At 38.4% G+C, this 19,577-nt stretch overlaps 1 protein-coding gene across 1 annotated transcript; it reads left to right on the top strand.

Moving 5' to 3' along the window:
- The first annotated feature begins 599 nt into the window (after positions 1-599).
- On the top strand, positions 600-4,191 carry NDUFA4 (NDUFA4 mitochondrial complex associated). The gene is made up of 4 exons (XM_040548968.1): positions 600-802; positions 1,447-1,535; positions 1,875-1,935; positions 3,976-4,191. The coding sequence occupies exons 1-4, from the start codon at positions 761-763 to the stop codon at positions 4,030-4,032; spliced, it is 249 nt and encodes an 82-aa protein (XP_040404902.1). The 5' UTR covers positions 600-760; the 3' UTR covers positions 4,033-4,191.
- The last annotated feature ends 15,386 nt before the right edge of the window (positions 4,192-19,577 follow it).

Raw genomic sequence — 19,577 nt, 5'->3', positions numbered from 1 at the left:
TCTGGCAAATTGAAAAAGGTTGGATAATTGGATGACAAGCAAGGCACCAGGGGATTTTCAGAACTTGTCGTGACTGCAACAATACAAAACAATTCTTGGGGAGTTGCAGAAGTCAGCCTGTGGAAGTAAGAAGTGAAATAAAGCACGTCTGCTTACATATATTTATTCTCTGCCATTTTATTTTTTCTTACTTCAAAATTGTACTTTAATACTCATTCACCCAAGCCATTGGCATTTGTGTTAAGTTACTCCGCTTCTAGGCTAGGAAAGGAACTGTTTTGTCTCAGGTCAGAGGAACGCTGCTATTCCCTCCGCCTAACAAACATCCCTTAACGCCTGGGTGCCAAGAATCTCACTTCTCGGATTACTCTCTTTGTGAAAGAAATCGCACATCAGGGGCACTACTGAGCTCAGAGCCTCGCAGGCGCAGGCGCCGCTCGCACCTCGGGCCGAGCCGAGCGGAGGCGGGTGGTCCGCGGGGTGCCCGGGCAGGTGCCTGCAGCCCCCCGGGACGGCGCTGCCCGGCGGGCCGGGGGCCGCGCTGAGGCGGGGGGCGCGGGGCGGGCGCAGGGCTCGGGGCGGCGCGGCGGGGCCGGCGGCGGCGGGCGGCGAGCAGGCGAACGGCGGAGCCGCTACATCCGGGCTGCGGCGGCGGGCACCTGCCGCCCGGGGGCCTCGGTGACATTGGGCCTCGGCGGCGAGGCGGGGAGGGCGAGCTGCGGAGCCGGGCAGGGAGAGGGGACGTGCGCCAGCTGCCGCCATGTTCCGCCTTATGGTCTCCCACGCCAAGAAGCACCCCAGCGTGAGTACCGGGCGGGTGGGGACCCGTGCTGACCTCCCCGCTGCCCGCCTCGCCTCCCCTTTTCTCCCCACTCCATGTTCTCTCTCCCTCCATGTCCTCTTCTCTCCTTGCCTCAGCGCCCTCGGCTGTGCCCGGGTTGCCGGCCTCGGGGCGCCCCGCTGCTGCTCGGTGAGCCGCGGCCACGCCGCCTTTTTTCTCGGCTGTGCATGGGCCTGGAGCTGCAAATCTCGAGGTGTCGCTGCCATTTCTCTCGGGTGCCCTTTTCCTTAACCCTCAGCCGCCTTTTCTTATGTTGCCACCGGGGGGTGCAAATGGCGGGGGCTGTTGTGGAGGGGCAGGTACTGGGTTCTGAGAAATGTGCTGCTGCAGTGTACTGGTGGCTGCAGAGGTAGCAGCAGTTTTTTCGTGTTTTTGTTACTGTAGGTAATTCTTTTTCTCAAACCGCAGCGACGTCAAACCCCAGTGACGCTTCTCTCAAGCCCCAGCACACAGCGTGCTTGTGTCAACATTTTAGAGGGCCACAAGCAACGGCTTAAAACATTGGAGCTCGTTCTTTTATTTGTCATTGTTGTAACTAGAAATGTAATGTAATAATGTAATTTTGTTGCATTGCAGTATGTCATTGGAAGCATTTTTTGTTGCAGTTGATACCTCTGTTTTTGATCATTGGATCAGGAGGCGTTGGCGCAGCCCTGTATGTCATGCGTTTGGCGATGTTCAACCCAGATGTCTGGTATGTATAAAACAATCCACAGTGTTAGTCCTCGTAATGCTTTTATTAAAGTAAACTTAATTGCTTTGGTCTTTATGCTTCTGCAGCCCTTAATATATAGCTCTGTTATTATTGGCGCTGAATTAGTGGGGTTTTCTTGGATTTAGAGATTTGATTGTATGATTACCATATGACATTTGGAGACTGCTGACAAAGGACCATATCTTTCTATGGAGAAACTTATTTAGATACATGACTGCACATGGTCTAATAAACCTAATATACATACAAATTTTGTTTGTTTTGGAAGTACTGTGATTTTTCTCAATATGGTCTAATATCTTGAATTTCTCTCAATAGCTGGGACAAGAAAAATAATCCAGAACCCTGGAATAAACTGGCTCCCAATGAGCAGTACAAGGTAAAACAAAAACAACAGATTTTTAGGAAACATGATACCAAAAGCATAGCTTACTGCTTTAGGACACTTGGGTATATTAGAAAGTAGCTGAGTAAGTGACATATGTTGCGCAGCAGAGGAAATACATTTATCTTCAGAAGTCAGAGCAGAGATAGCTATTTGAGATTTAAAACTTTCTTAGAGTTGGTTGATAATGGGCCAAAAGGAGTCTCTGTACAGAAGCAGTTATGTATATAATTCTCTCTAAGAAAGAGAAGTATTATGTGCCAGAAGAAGAGTATACTAGCACATAATGCTCAGAGGAAATAAAATACAGGAAGAAGAACAAAACCTTTAAGTTTTGAACTAAAACTTTCTAAGTTCTAAACTATTGGCCTCTAATTGTGGGAAGCAAAGCAGGATAATGTCAGTGTTTAACATAAACACTAATTCAGTTCTACAGCCAATTGCTCGAAAACAATTGTCTTTAAGTAATAGATGCAATAGAATGGTTCTTTAATATTCAAGATATTTCATTGAACTAATGAGAAAGCATGGAAAGATGTGTAAAGCAGATTGTAGTTTACTAAAATGGGGTTCTTCTACTAAAGATTTCTGTTGAGGATGGTTTTAAGATTATCCACAAACTACTAAAAAAGCAAACAAACATACCCCAGTTTCAATGTCAACTGTCTATTCAGTACCATATCTTAGTATGCCAATCATACAAATAAGCAAAAAAACACACCCCAAAATAAAATGTTGCAGTTCCCTTAAGAGTCCAAGAAGAACATAGTGCTTCATTTTCATTGCTGCTTCTGGAATGTTGACTTTCTTAAATATCTAAGAAAGGCAAATTCAATGTTGTGTGCAGTATGAATTCTTTTAAAGAGTGCATGCCTTCTGTGGCATTCCCAGTCTGTGCTAGCATACAAACACAACCTTAGGGTTTACCATATTTGGGTTTGTGTATCACTGTGGATTTTTTTTTTCCAAGACTGTACTGTGGGAAATGAAAAGGCAAAAGCTCTAAATTGTGGATGACTGTTCAGTAAAAAGCTCTGATAAAACATTAAGTTGCAGCTTTTGATGAAATTGCATTTGTTTTGTAAACTTTCGTCTCTTTGGAAAGGCTGAGGAAGTCAGTATTTCGAAAGAGAAGAGTTGAAGGAGTGATGATTACTGTGTGAGTTGCACAGAAAGCTGTAATTTGAATGTGTTAAAGCAATCTTAATTCCACTCTCAGTTCTGGGCTTTTTTTTTTTTTTTCTTCTTATGAAGAAGTTAATAACTAAAATTGAGTTTGGCCTTGACTAAAAGTAATCAAACTAATACATACTTTCATAGTTTCCTTTCCTTTTTTTAAAGGAACAACTGTAGCATCATGTGCTTGACGTCAAGTCAGCCTGGATGCCAAATATACCTTTAGTATGTTCATTGTCCTCAGTGACTATCTGGACTGTTCTGAATGGCTTGCAATGGGATGCAACTTTATTAATATAAATTGAGTGTGCGAAAGGATCTGTCCTTACCTTCCTTCTTTGTTGCTACATCTTGAAGTTGTAGATGGATTTACTTAAACCAAATTTGGCTTTAGCAGCACTGTTGTAAATGTTCACATTTACTGTCCTTTGTGCTACTTGACAAATTAGATGTTGTCTTCATTATATAGGAACACACAGATTTGGGGCAAAAAGGATAAACCAGCAGTACTGTCAGAACTTCTTGTATATGGACTTTTAATTCTGGGGATCAAAGAAGAGATTCTTCGTGTTTTTCTTCAGTTGTAGACACCAGCACTGCCTCATCTGAAACCTAAAGTTTCTAATGCTGTATGCAGAATGAAGATAACATAAAAAGTTATTGCTCTTGAAAGTTTTTTTTTTTTTTTACTTCTCTGTTGCACAGACTCAAACTATGATTTCAGTTTCCTGATGCGAGTTCAAATGATGCATGTTTTATAATAAATACCATGGCAAATGATATTTTCTGTGGAAATGGTATCATATCATCAAGCTTCTAATTCTAATCAATATTCATTTCTTTTCCTCTCTTCCGTAGTTCTACTCGGTCAACGTAGACTACAGTAAGTTCAAAAAGGACCGCCCTGACTTCTAAGGAGCACGATCATCTCCACAAGCCGCACAGAAAGGTCTTCCGGAAGCTGTCCGCACAATTATGCTTTATCATCCAGGAAACATTCAAACTTGCCTCACACTGCACTTGATCACCTGTTCGGAAGTGTTTTGATGGGGTTTAATAAATGTCTGAAACTTGGAGTGTCTTCTGTTTGCTTTAATTTCTCAAAATTAGGACATCCAGACATTAACAGTTGTACAGCCAGTCAAATAGTAAGCAAAAGCTGATTCGCATTTGCTCTATAAGAAAGCGAAGTTGTCTTGACGTGCTTTATATGCAGTACCAACCTGCTTGAAATAAGTGTTCGTGCAGCATAGCAAACTGCGTATAGGTAGCAGACAAGTCAGTGCTAGGAAGTCATTGAACGGGGAGCCAACAGATGTTGCCGTATGTTCATGAAAACAAAAAGCAAGTTCTGCTGGGGACTGGTGTTTTTTTTTTTTAGTCATAGTTTGTTAATAAACAAGAAGCCAATTTTGAATACTAAAAAGAAAATTCTAGGAACATAATCGAGATTTCCTGTGGATCATGCTTTTTGAGGTTGTAAAGCGTGCAATCAGCAGAACAGGGCACCAGATTCAAGAAGTAATTACGATTTACATAGAAGAACAAAAATTATCTTTCAGAAAGGGCCTGTCCTCATATTTTAGTACTTGGCTGACCCTTGATTTGGAAAGGCAGGAAAAAAGAATCTTTGCATGTCTTGTTTATGGTAGGTTATTTGCTTTTCTGTAGACGGCTGGTATTTCCCTGGATCAGGGATGTAATTTTTGACTACTAAATGTAAAACAGCTGTTCTATCTTGGTAAGTTTCAAGTTCTCTTAAAGTGAACTCAACTGAGAATGGAGATAACCAGATAACCATAGCCATTAGTATAAATATTAAGAGCAGATTCAAAGACTGAGCAGTGAGAAATTTTACTGAATTTTAAAATTTCTTATTTTCAGTTGGATGTGGTTTATCTGATACAGATTTAGATTTATCTTCCTTTTTGTTATATACCTTTTTGTTACATGTTGGTTTCAGTTTTCGTTTGCTTATTTGAGATGCTCTCACAGTGTGTGAAGGAGAATGAGTGTCATGTTTGCAGTGATGAGCAAGGTCTAAGTGTCCTTAGGACTAAGATTGCTATGTAACCTTAAATATTGTTAGAAAATAGAACATTCTGTTACAACAGTTGTTCTTCATTTTAAAAAGTATGTCACATTTAAAAATAGGAAGTGCTTTAACAACTTCCTAGTTGGCAGTCCTGTTGGATTTTAATACTGTAGTCTCGAAATGTAGATAGTTTATGTAAAGGTTTGGGAAAACCAATATCCAGGAAATAAACCTGGTTCCTATTAAGGTGAAAGGAGAGGCTTTTTTGGTCACAGCTGAAGAGAATATAAGCTTCAGGTTTTTCCTAATAAATCCACTTAAGAAAAAGTAAATTATCCTTAACAAATTTCAAAATCTATTTAACAGAAGTATTTAAGCTGTTTAAAGCTTTAAATATGGATTGACTAGAGAACAAAGAGGCAATGAATTCAATTCTACATCCTCTGTTTCTTCATATTGGTGCTATGACAATATGCATTGTTCATTTAAAAAAAGTTCCATAGTTTTTTTTTTAATATATTTTCTGATTTATTTATACATTGATAGATCTATCAGAGTAATTTAATTCTGTAATGTTACTATTACCTCAAATGATTTTAAAATCATCCCTCTTTTTTTGTTGTTATTTCGTGTGTATTGTTTTTATTGTTAAAATTCCAGTCGCGCAAGGGCTTAAACTTGTGCTTACCTTTAGCCATCATGAGTTTCTCCTGGGGACAGACGAAATACTTATTCCATGTAAAACCAGACTTCATGCTTAGGCTTAGTTTGTAACTGCTTGGTTGTGGCCTATCAGTAGCAAGTGTGTTTCTAGGTTTTTGTTTTTTTTTTTTTTTTGGTTGGTTAGTTGGTTGTTTTTGTGTGTGTGTGTTTGTATTGTGTGGAGTGAGAATGGAAGGGAACCATTTTCACAACCTGGCAATACTCTGCATTAGAACGCTCAGCCATCTTATTTAAAACTGCCTTTTTCTCCTTCATGAAGGCGAAGATGGTATTCCCTGAAGAAAGCATGAAGAAACAATTGCAGTTTGGGTTTCTGTACTCTATTTTTTTCCCTGTGCTCCATTAACTACTAATGTTCATCTTTGGCTATTAGCTTTTATGAAATCACTACATCCCGTCATTAGCAGGAAAACTGGGGTCCTTCATTAACACAGTGGCATGAAATTTTGCTTGGTCCAATGTCACATTATCTGAAAGACTGATATTCTGCCATCTTACGTTTCAACAAAGATTGATACATCTGCTACGCTGCTGTTTGTGGTCAATTTTTTCACAGTGATCAGTGTAGACCTGGCCTGTGTGTCTTGTTAATGAGCCACGCACACAAGATGTGTCCATTATTCTCAAAATACAGCAGGTTGCCTGTCACTGTCAGATTTCTGTTAACACAGTAATTCTGCAGCTTCTCATCAGCGATCCTGTTAAGCAGCTGGGTGATCAAATCTGAAATTAATTCTGCCCACCTAGGACAGAAAGAATTACAGTTTTCCATATTTTTTGCACTTGAACACATATTCCATACAGCATGTCATAATGTATTTCCTTTTGTTATATTTTTAGTACAGCCAATAAGTACATTTTATGTTTCTCATAAGCAAAAAATAACCAATGGTCTGTAGGAAATTAGAATAGTGTACTTGATATTAAAAGATTCATTTAAATTTTGCATAGGATTTCTAGCCAAATGTCATCTGAGGAAATACATTTCAGATCTGCTTTACCTTTAAAGTCAGTTTGGTGCGTGACTATTGAATGACCTTTAAGACTAAGTAAATGTGTATTTAATTTTGATTGGACTGTAATGCTGTGTCAGAAAGAAAGGCTGAAAGCTTATTACAGGAATTTAAAAAAGATATTTAGAACAGAGAAAGGTTTATTGAGAAAAATTACAGATATTTGCATGTGTATACAGACATTTTTTCTACTTATTAATGATAAAACCAGCCTTACAATGGAAGTAACTGTATAAGCTATAAAACTCTTCCTGCAGGACAAAGGAAGCACAGATCTGTGAGAACTCAAACAAAAACAACAATTAGCTCAAAGGTGCTCATTTGTATCTTTGTCACAGGTGATTGTTTTTTTTTTTTTTTTTAAATATTATTTAATGGAAAAGTTTACTCTTCGGTCCCCTATTTGAAATCCCAGAGCTGGTTAATTTCATGCTTTCACTTATGAGACAAGATCCATCCACTTCTCTGTAGAAGTGGTCTTGGCATCAACATTTAGTCACGAGAAGTTCCTATGAAGCCCGAAGCATCTAATCTTTTCCTCTGATCTTTAAGCTTCTTAAGAGTTTGTGTCTCTGGATACCACTATGATAGCATGTTTCCCATCTGTGTGTTAATCTAGTGCCATCCAGCTTGGATGGACTTTGTTTTTGTTGTTGTTTTTTAAGCATTTCAAAATATTGTTATCTGTGATTGGTAAGGCTTATTACTTTCTTAGTAAGTACAACATCAGGCTTTTGCTTACATTTTTGAAGTCATTTAGAAGGTACTTGTGAATGGACTGTAAGTCAAGGAAATGAAGAGCTTTTCTTTCTACTATACCAGTGTGAATAATAATAAAAATAAATCCAGTAATCTATGCTACAATCTGCAAATTAAAATTTCAGTTTCTGAAGAAGAGCTTTAGTTTGTTTCTCATTGGAGTCAGAGGGCAGTATTTTAGAACCACTTTCTGAAAAGTGATGCATGTGTGTGCTCAGTGAAGAAAAAAAGAAACTTACTGAGCTGGGTTTTCTAGTTTTCTGCTTCCTTCTCATTTTTTAAAGTTTTATATAAACTTTAAAAATTAAAAAGAAACTAAGAAGTAATTTTTAGACTTTCTAAGTTAATATTATTATCACAGTTACTAGCAGAAGAACCTGAGATCACACTTTTACTTGCTCAATTTTTTCTTCCTACTTGCTTTTGAGTTCAGTTAAAATCAGTATCACTTAGATAATGTGAAATGAGAACTTAAGTACGCAAGTCAAAGCAAGAACAATGCATTCAAACTTTTGATAGTTTGCTATCAGCATTTACCTGAAATTCATAAGCTACTGGAACTGATATAAGACTGGCACATGGAACTCCTGCAAGAGATAGCAAGTTCTGAAAATGATCAGAAAATAGTTTATTAACACATAGCAATGCACACATTACAAAGGAGAATAAAAATTCTACTGGTAATATTCATGACTATTGGCAATGCTTTACAACTTAGACACCTCAAACAATATTTCTAGGGTCATTAATTTGAATTACTTTGGACAAAATAATGCACTATGCCATTTACAGTTCATCACTATAATGTAAAGACAACTGTTTTAGTAGAACTGCACAAGGCATAACCCAATAGACAAATTTATAGACTTGTGGTGTTTTGTTTTGTTTTGTTTTGTTTTGTTTTCATATTGGAAGCAAACTAACTATGAACATGAAATGTTTTCTAATTTTAGTTTCCTTACTGCAGGCAAATGAAACAAACTGCTGAGAAGGTAATGAAAACAGATTACTTAATGGTGAAAAATCTGAATGCCATTCTTTCTCTACCAGTGGTGCCACTGCTGGAATTTAATGGGTGACACTAGTGTGTCTGAATGAATATTTTGGTCATAGCCATTTAAAAACAGGGTTGAATTTAACAAGATTTCCTCAGTACTTTTCCCTTCCCTTCCCTTTCCCTTCCCTTCCCTTCCCTTCCCTTCCCTTCCCTTCCCTTCCCTTCCCTTCCCTTCCCTTCCCTTCCCTTCCCTTCCCTTCCCTTCCCTTCCCTTCCCTTCCCTTCCCTTCCCTTCCCTTCCCTTCCCTTCCCTTCCCTTCCCTTCCCTTCCCTTCCCTTCCCTTCCAAAATAGCAAAACTCAGTATCAATAGGAAAAGACAGAATTTCATCCCAATTTCAAACTTCTTACTCTAGTACCACTTACTTCTCGTGATAGTCTACAGGATTTTGATGGAGTGTTAAGGGGATAATTGGCTTCAGATGTTGTTCTTTATGATGTGTCTAACATTTAACTAACTAGAATTTTGGAAGCTTGTGGGAAGAAAATTAATCTCTGCAGTTGAGATGTTGCTATTAAAATGACCAGGGCTCACTGAAAGTTTTCTGCATATGCAAATCACACCTCTCTCTCCCCTTTACAAAAGTCCAGATAAATTCAGGAATTATGCCAGGAAAAAAAAAAAAAAAAAGTGACAATAGGCAGAAGGAGTTACATCAATACTTAGAACGGTTTCAGGAAGTTCATGATTTTATTGCAGGAGGTGTCTCTGCTTATGTCCAACTATTTGAACATGAATTTGACAAAAGCTGTTCATTACATATACTGTGACTAGATACAGATGATGTTCATTTGCTTGGCCTATTAGGATGCAGTGAGAATTAGGTTAAGGGAGAGTAAAATCAAAAACATTCTAATGGGTTTAAATTATTACTCAAAATAAATAAAAATAATAACAAACAAAAAAAAGCAAAATAACTAGAGAAGAATGTCTGGTGCACTGTATTCTTAATCAGACTGCTAATGCCAAAGTTGTATTACTTCAGTAGTTTGAAATAAAAATAAAAGTTAATTTATGATTAATTTTGAAAATAGCATTCTTTCTACTTAGCCTCATAATGGCATGCTTTAAAGATGAATTTATATCTAAAAAATTTGAACAATATAAAATTTTTACACCAATCATGGGTCAGCCATATGTATCTTAATTTGATATGGTTTCTCTAAATTATTTGTGTCAGCAACTGTTTATTACCAGTTTAAAATCTTAAGATTTTAAACCTTACCCTGCATCTTTGTACCTGAACACAAATAGTCTTAACCCTTCAAACAACAAAAGGATTTCACAAGATCTTCAATCTTAAATCACATTTTATTTTTTTCATGTATGAAAATTAGGTGCTGGCATAATTGGAAAGAGTTTTTCAGCAAAATGTTACTCAACATTGGAGAAGGGACCTCGTTCCTTCTTCTGCAAAGGAGTGTAATGAAATAACCTGTTGAATATGTCTCCCTCCAAAGCAAGGAAAGCCAGGGGCAGTTCAACGCTGGTGGCACAATGTCAAAATACGGAAGAGTTCTTTTGCATGGATGGATGGACTGGGAGTGAAGAACCACTACCCCACCTGCTCCTAACTCAGGCCCTGACAATTGTCTGCTCTGTCAGCCAGTGGCAGAGGGGAGGAAAGTCAGGAGGTGACGAATGGCCCAGCACCTGTGTTTAAAGGTGATGCAGACTGCTGTGCAGTATTTACATGGTGAAGCTAAAAAAAAAAACAAAAACAAAAACAAATGACTCAAGCCTTATCTGCTTCCTACATCAAATCAAATATTTCACTGCTGCTCTGGTAGCTGGAGTAAAGATTAGTCAAGTTTTTACAAGTTCTACAATTTAATCGCCTGAGCTTGACCTGATAATGAATAGAGGAAAATGGCCGTAATTAAAATGTGATCCTCAAATTCAGAGTATCTTGCAAAATAAATACCGCCACCAAGAAGCATGCTGTGGTCAGGCAGGCAAATCTGATTTGTGTAGTACACAGCAATAGACTTTCTAATTCTGAATCCTGGTTGCTTGCCCCAGCAGTCAAATGAGTCATGTAGTTGTATTCACAGACTCATGGAGCTTAAACAGTCTACCTCAGAAACAATGGAGCTTAATGTATGAAGTTTAATATTCCATTATCTACCTATATGCACATGAAATGCAAAATAAACAGTCTCATAGTACATCTGAAATTCTACTTGGATGTGTTTTGGTAAATTTTTCAGTCATTAAAGAGAGATTTTATGGGAAAGAAGAATGACCCTGGAAAAAGAGATTTGTTACATTGGAAGCAAGGAGAATGGAGAGACAGAAATAGGTGTCCTGCTCACTCAGGCACAGGAAAGTAGAGCTTGTAAAATATACAGTGGAAGTGTAATGAATTCCTCCATTACAAATTATTGTCACAGGAAAATGTTTTTGTACATGAATTTTGACATAGAAAATTGGATGGATTTTTGTTTGTTTGTATGATGCATTTATTGAAAATGAAAAAAGCTCAGTGACAGCAGTATATAGATGTGTACAGATATGTTGTATAAGGTCTCCATTAGTCTTGTCGTCAGTCTTTATTCTCTCATCCTTTCCTCAGCTAGATAGCCAAGGTTTCTGCTTACTAGCCTGAGAAATCCTCTTCACTCATATATCTTCTGCTTGTCAGGAGCTTTCCTTCTGCTAGGCTGTGCTATTTCCTGACACGCTAGAGTCACCACCTACTTTTGTGTTAAAAAGAAATAGTACCTTTTCCCATCAACACCTCGCTACAGCTGTGACATCAGCTTTCCAAGTAAGCAGGAAAGTTAAGTGATCCAAGTAAAATTTTGTACATTTAGCAATAGAAAACTGCCTTGATACAAAAATGCTTTCTGACGGACTAAGGATCATTGTTGTAGTAAGCCTGGCTACCACATCATTAACTAAAAATGTGAATTCACTGCATTAAATATCTAAAAGATTATCAGTTGTTTGAAGTTTGTATAAGGATGTGATTCAGTAACTTGAAACCAAAAAATGTTAGAAAAACATATACAAAAGCTGTAATAAAAATATATTTAAAGTGTGTCTGTAAGCTGTGTCCTAAGTCAAATAAACGTTGCTCTTTATACGCAATCTTGGATATATTTATTTTCTTAGGACTAATTAGTGCATGTGACTTCCAGCAGAGAAGAAAAATTAACTGCTGGTTTCTGGTGAGAGGTGCGCTTGGATGTTCTGGTTCATGCCATCAGTTAAAGGAACATACGGTTTGTTTTCGGGTATGTCCTCAGCCTTAAGGAAAAGTATTCAACAAAATGCTGTGCTCTGCAGCAGTACAACTTAGGGCAAGGAAGCCTATTTTTCACACGCGTAGCAGTCTAGCCGCATGAGCAGAGCGTACTGCATGTGCCCAGGCCAGCAGAGCTGCCTCACGCTGCCAAAAGGACGCAGCTGCCTGTCCCTAGGCTGGCTTCGCTGGGTTATTTTTGTGCAGCACTGCCCTCTGCCTTGTCACTGCATGCAGACTTGAACATGCTTAAAGGTTTTAAAGGATGGGATTGAAGGATTTAGACTGTTTTTTTGATTTTTTTTTTTTTTTATTGGAAGGAAAAAAAGCCAGGGGATTTCTTTTGTTGTGTTTGCACACTACAACGTACAAACATGATGAAGTATGTCTTATTAATAAGAAGTGAATTCTGTATATCACTGAGTACAAAATACTTTCTACTAAAGTACACTCATATGTGTACACATAATATACGCCCTATATGTAGGTGTAGTATCCACACATAAAACACTTTCGAATATTTGCATTTCAGGTGGTATGTTAGGTATTAATGTGGTGACATGCAGCCACTGCTCGTGTCCCGTGGCACTTAATGGCCTTTGCTCTTCTCTCTGTTGTAAGTATGGTGCACCCCGCAGCTGGACCCATATGGGGATGCCAGTTGTAAAGGCGAGGCAGCGGGCAGGACATCCAGGGTTGAGCCCTGTGTCACTGGCCAGGCCGCAGGCCCCGGAGCCTTACTCCGGCGCAGGCCCCAAGGCCGTCCCTGCTGCATGGGCACCCACACACCACGAGGGCCGTGGCTGCCTCCGCAGCCACCCAGGGCTGGCAGTGAGCAGCTCCTGTACTGCTTTTCTGTCTGGGAAGGACAGCTTCTCGTTATCTTCTCTCCACTGGGTTCCCAGGCGTGTGAGATGCTGCAGTAGTGACTATGCTCATAACGCACATCAGGCAATGTGCCCCCTTGTTAGCGTGTTTTAATATTCTATATTGGTATCCCAGCATGCTTGAAAAGCAAGCATGGCTGGTGTTTATATTTATTTCACTGTTCTTGCATAAAGTTTACATTTTTCAAAGCAAAGGACGACTGTTTATCAACACCTGTAAATATAACGTCGCTAGCTTGTTGAAATGTTTTTCGTCTTGTATTAAAAGATGCTTCTTTGAAAACTGATCTATTTCACACAAAATTTTGGTGTATAATGATGGTATGTTATAAATGGTAGAGCTTAATTATGAAATATTAGCTTCTCTCAGTTAATATTTACAACAAACACAATGCAGGCATAAGCTTGACTTAATCTACCTATGCAAATTTTAAGAAGGTTTCATTAAATAGTAAAAAGGCATATATTTGACTGTGCAGAAGTTTAACAAGTGTAATAAAAATAGCTACATCATATTCAGTGTGACTCATTATTACTCTCATTTGAAATTGAAAGGGTTTGCACTGAGGCTAAAACTTACAGGTAAAATCTTGGACATAATGAAAACAATGAGAATTTCCTGTTGATTAAAATAGAGCCAAGATTTCTTTTGGAGTTATTTAAAAATCATTAGTAGAAGCTTTTGCAGACTAAACTAGTGTTTGCTTAATCCTTGTGTTTTCAGTAGAGAAAAATACTTATGAAACATGCATGAGATGTCTGCTTCTTGGCAGGAAACATCCTGGCTGCTTTTTGCTGCAAAGAATCTCAGCCTTGGCAAAATAAGAGTAACAAGCTTTAAACAGATTAATAGTTTATCTGATTCAGTGATCATCTTGCTTTAGGACAGAGTTAAAACCATCAGAATCCTTCTCTTGATCTTACTCAGAAAGCATTCACTGCAAAGTGAGAAAGCTGCGTTTAGTGAAGATGTGCTATCACTGAAATTGATGTTTTGGGGTTATAGAGTGGTCTACTTTTTGGGTGTTATTCTAGGGTAGGTAGCTAGCCCTATTTTATATATATATACTACATATATATTTAAATATATATATAATGATTATTTGTCTTGCTATAGCCCTTGAATACTATAAAAAATTACAAAGGAAAACTTTGAAATCCTCCATATTTTTATCGTCATCTCTTTTTTTTTTTTTTTTTAATATATATCCAGGGATATGGCCTATTTAACAAAACTAAAACATACAGTCTACAGGAGAATGACAAGTTGTGAGAATCTCTATTTTTTAAATAATTTTTTGGTTTGGTAAGTATTCTCTGAATACTCTTATGGTCTTTGAGATCAAAAAGTTAGAGGATACATCTCTTTGTCAGCACCTAAATTCTGCTGAGTTTCACTCCTTATTATGTAGCATACTATCCAGTTTTAGAAATTCCATACTCCGCCAGCAACTATAAATCTTTGTCCCTGTATTTACTCTAATCTGATGATTCAAAAACTCAATTTTAAACATTTGCACTATGATAGCTCCAGGATTCAATACATACTCCTAATCTAGTGATTGGTCTTTCCCAAAGAATATGCAGTCTGAGTAAATAAGATAGACAGGAGTTGGAGAATGGGTACATCTGCAAATACAAAAATAAAAGTCATAATATTGTACAGCTTTACATAACCATACTTTCATTGAATGGATTGCTTCACTTTCAGTTACTTTCATTTATTGGGCTTGCCATATGGCCACACTTTTTCTTCACAGTCAGTGATACTATCTGCTTTGCTGTGACAGTGTCCTAGCCCTTGAGGTTGTTTATCCCTGAAAAAAAGAAGATCAAACTTGTAATCCACTGCAGCAATAGTCTTCCAGACTCAATCAGATTTCTCGTTAATCTCCTTGACGAGCACGAGTGTAGCTTCCCCTGCCCGAAGAAAAGCTTAGAGTTCACTGAATCTCTGGTTCCCAGCAGAGCTGGTTATAATTCTCACTTTTGAACTCTGGGAGCTGAAAACACGAAGTTGGTTCAATTTATTTTTAAGACTGGAACTGATAAACGTTTGTAAAATTACCTCAACCCTAAACTCAGCAATGTGGTTGCACTAGGGATAAAAAGAGTAGGAAAGATACACTGAGATGATTTATATATGGACCAATTTGGTTAAGGAAAGTGGGAAAAAAAAAAAAAAAAAAAAGGAGAAGAAACCAGTAAGGACTTTACTGTTTTGTACTTGATTTTAAGAAGTTACAGAATCACCAGACAACCAAAATCCAGCAAGCAACGTAGATATTGAATGAGGTTTGTAGACCAGTGAAGGAATAAAAAGGGATGCTATTTAAGAAACTGGGACTAAGGCTTTGGTACGAAGGCTAGATGCCACACAAACCCTACCCAGAGCTAAGTGTTGTTTGAAGCATGTAATACATCATGCTCTGTACACACAGGTCTCCATAAGACACACATGTTCTATGGGTTAGTACCCAATGCAAAGTAAATCCAGATGTGCTCTTAGAATAATCCATATGTGACCCATATTCCTGTTACTTATTTTTTTTCCTTCTGATTTTATAAAGCATAATCGATTTTCAGGGCTAGAATGGCTAATTTTATTTCTTTATCAATCCGCTAACCTTGCAAAAGGCCTTTCCTCTGTAACTACTGGCGGCAACAGAAGAAAACACAGGTATCTTACTCTGTCACTATCTCTCAAGCTTAACACAGTTCAAGAGAAAGTTTTGCTTGTAGTCAGAATTCTTGTCTCCCTGCCTCATTAGGTAGAATTAACTACTGGCAGTGGTATTAATGAGGAAACCCAAAGCAGAGTACTTTGTAAAAAAAAAAATTAATTGACCTAATAAATGGAAGGTCAAATGAGAACAAACATTTTGTTAACCAGAGATATCTGAGCATACAGCCATAATTCCATATCAAGGACTCTTCAAATATCTACCCCAAATATTCATATAGACTTGATTTTTCTTTGTTGTGTTATTTCCCATCCAGAGCAAGTCCTCCTGTGAGGAAAATGAAAAAAATGTAGTTCAGCACAAAATATTCAGGTACTAACATGAACTTTGCTTTCCTTCTATGCCTTATTACATGGTAGAGCAATGTGGTTACCAGTGCAGAAAAATTTAAAGAATATGGCGTTTGAACATGATGAAGTATAAAAGTCTTCCAGCTAAGAAAAAGATTCAAAACATTTTTCTTAACATCTGTGCCATCTGGTGGGTATGAACTGGTGTAGCTAATAAATTGAGGGAAAAGCTGAGAGTGATTTGTCAAGGGTCCAATAGAACTATGAAGTTGATTATCTTTCCATTAGCCTTATGTACCTTAACCAAGGTACACAAAACTAAAGTCACTCGAAGAAATCCCCAACCTGCTAAATGAATGCAGATAATTTTTGCACTTATCTGCTGCTAGAAGGGGGGAACCAAGAAGAAAACTGCAGGGTAAGAAGTGCTGTTGGATACGAAACCAGGCTCAAGGGCTTGCTTTCCATCTCCTGTGGCTACCAAGGTCCAGAAGAAAAAAGAAAAAAAAAACAAAAAAAAAAAGAGAAATTGTATTTCAGTGACTCTTTTTGTGAGAGAAATGGAAAAACTGAAACCTGCTTGGTGACTTTTCACTCCTTTGCGAGCTACCCCAAGGAGTCATGTACTGAATTTTAATTAAGCAATGCTTTTAGGTATACTTCCTGATAAACTTAAGAATAGTGGTTTGAAGGAACAGAAAACTTAAACTTTCAGTAATTTATTTTGGTATTTTAAAGCACTCCTTTTTCTACCATCCATAAGACCATACAGGAAGTACATTCCTAAGATACCCTTAGCACAGGAGCTTACAAAATTATCTGAAGCATGTTAATGTTTTAAATATGATTCAACACAAAATAATTAGATACTAAAATTAACTTTTATATTTTATTTTTAAATAACACTTGGACTATAACAGAGCTGATCTTTATAAGTCAGCTTATAAAGAAAGTCAATAATTTGGGTTCTTTTTAATTTTTCAGCACTTACTGATATTTATTACTTCATATGTATTTTGTGATCAGTATCTGCCTGGGTTTTGCATATATGCATCAATTCACCACATGCTTATGTAGTTCTATGTGACCTAATAAAACATTACTTGGCTTAAAATAGTAAAACTTGCTGGTCTACCTAATACCTCCAAAGTCAGTGTAATCAGTGAAAGGAGTTATCTTTATTAATGTCCATTCTGATATTAGGAATAGCTTTTATGAAAATAGTAAACATATTCTGTTAAATTTCAATTTAAAACTCTAACTACCACAATAGAAAATGTACAAGATTGTATTAATAAATACAGTGTGTAGTAAACAAGTTATTACCTGTTTAATAAAAAATGCTATTTTCCTTCTTTGTCTCAGGTATTTGGATTAACAGTGGAGAACACAGGAAGCTGTATGGCAGAACAAGCCAAATATGCAACACTTTTACCACTGTACATTGCCTTTTTCCCATACATAGCTCATTCCAGACCCACAGTTCTCCATCCTTGTGCATCTTGATTCTGTCTCAGTGCAATTTCTGTTCCCTGCCAACTGCAGCAAATATTTATGCTGCCCAGATGCACTCTGTATTTCCTTTTTTTTTTTTTTTTTTTTTTTTTTTTTGAGCCTGACAAGGGTACAGAGAAAACAGCGTGCCATTATGGCTCATCATAAAAGGCTCAGGGACACTGCAAAGCCCCCAGAGCTGCTGCCTCATCACGTATGAGCGGGCAGAGGCAGGCATGTCCTTCTGGCACAAAGTGTGGCTCCATAGCTGTGAATCAGCAACTGGAGAACGGGCTGGCATGTGGCCAGAGGAGCCAGGGGTCTCTGGCAACTTGTCTGGGGTGCGCTTACACGACAAAAGGGACTGTAATCTTTACTCATTTTAAATTGCTTTACTTGACTCAAATTAGCTAATGTGGGCTGAAATATTGGGAGTTTTACTTGGAGATCAGACCTTGAATTACAATCTATGTGGAAACTGCTGTTTCACTTCAGTTTCTAACCAAATTAAAGCACAGCTGCTTTGTCTTCAGTGTAATTTCAGCAGTGCTATTAGCGTAGATTTGACTTGTCCTTAGACTATTTTGACTAACCACCTAATCAGGCTAAGATTGCCCTACTTTGAACTTCGGGATTTTCATATAAACTTATTTTTTCTAAAACTAAACATTTATCCTGTTGTTAGCTAAATGCTTAGAAATTGCTTTAAAAACTGACCAGGGAAGACTAGAAATAGAGAAAATATATCTGCCTAGCAAGAAACAAAATGAAACATATTTCACAGTTGTTGAACCCACTTTAACACAGAAAATTACATGTTTTCAGGTTGTCACATTCAGAGGCATGTACTTCTTCTGTGATAACACATTTTACTGCATTTAGTATGTAAATTGAGCAAAAAGAACTTGGTAGTGGTGCTTAACTATAAGGAAAGATGGAAAAAAGGTTATTTGGGAAATAATTTAATCTCATCATATTGAAGGGACTTTAAAGATCATCGAGCACTAACCTCCCTGCCATGGGCAGGAATGCCATCTCCTGAGTAAAGAATTTCCTCTTAACATCTAATCTAAATCTCCCTTCTATTAGTTTTAAAACATTCCCCCTTGTCCCATCACTGTCTGCCTGGGTGAAAATAAGCCCCTTTAAGTACTGAAAGGCCTCCCTGGAGTCCTCCAGGCTGAACATCCACAGCTCTCTCAGCCTGTCTTCATAGGAGAGGTGCTCCAAACCTCTGATCATCTTTGTGGCCCTCTTCTGGACCCGCTCTAACAGGTCCACATCTTTCTTGTACTGTGGGCCCCAGACCTGGACACAGCACTCCAAGTGGGGCGTCACAAGGGCAGAGTGGAAGGGGACAATCACCTCCATTGACCTGCTGGCCACTTCTCTGTTGATGCAGCCCAGGATGCAGTTGGCCTTCTGGGCTACAAGCACGCACTGCTGGCTCATGTTGAGCTTTTCATCCACTGGAACCCCCAAGTCCTCCTCCACCGAGCTGCTCCCAACGGGTTCTTCTCCCAGTCCATACTCGTGTCTGGGATTGCCCTGACCCAGGTGCAGCACCTTGCACTTGGATTTGTTGAACCTCATTAGATTCACATGGACCCGCTTTTCTAGCTTGTCCAGGTCCCTTTGGATGGCATCCCTTCCTTCTGTTGTATCAACTGCACCACTCACCTTGGTGTCGTCTGCAAACTTGCATTTAATCCCACTGTCTATGGCATTCAAAAAAATATTAAACAGCAGTGGTCCAAGATGGACACCCTGAGGGACACCATTCGTCACTGGCCTCACCTGGACATTGAGCCATTGACCACAACTCTCTGGCTGTTGCCATCAAGCCAATTCCTTCTCCATCAAATATTCCATCCTTCAAATCCTTCTTTCTCCAATTTGGAAATCAGGATGTCATGTGGGACTGTGTAAAAGGCCTTACAGAACTCCAGGTAGATGAGATTGTTTGGTCTTATCTTGTTGACTGATGCAGTTACTCCATCATAGAAAGCTACCAGGTCAAGCATGATTTGCCCTTGGTGAAGCCATGCCAGCTGTCTTGGATCACCTCCTTGTCTTGTATATGACTTGACATTGCTTCCAGGAGGATCTGTTCCATGATCTTTCCAGGCTCACCGGTCTGTAGTTCCCTGGGTCTTCCATTCTACCCTTTTTATAAATGGGAGTGATGTTTCCCTTTTTCTAGCCACCAGG

The sequence above is a fragment of the Cygnus olor genome, chromosome 2, assembly GCF_009769625.2.
Source record: "Cygnus olor isolate bCygOlo1 chromosome 2, bCygOlo1.pri.v2, whole genome shotgun sequence".
Taxonomy (NCBI): Eukaryota; Metazoa; Chordata; class Aves; order Anseriformes; family Anatidae; genus Cygnus; species Cygnus olor.
The sequence above is the reverse complement of the archived record's forward strand: the minus strand, read 5'-3'. Positions and strand labels throughout refer to the sequence as shown.

Bases quoted from the DNA above. Each gene is read 5' to 3' on its own strand.
- NDUFA4 (XM_040548968.1), top strand. From the start codon at position 761: ATGTTCCGCCTTATGGTCTCCCACGCCAAGAAGCACCCCAGC. The intron at 1,536-1,874 runs GTATGTATAAAA...TTCTCTCAATAG, and splicing joins ATGTTCAACCCAGATGTCTG to CTGGGACAAGAAAAATAATC. The intron at 1,936-3,975 runs GTAAAACAAAAA...TCTCTTCCGTAG, and splicing joins CTCCCAATGAGCAGTACAAG to TTCTACTCGGTCAACGTAGA.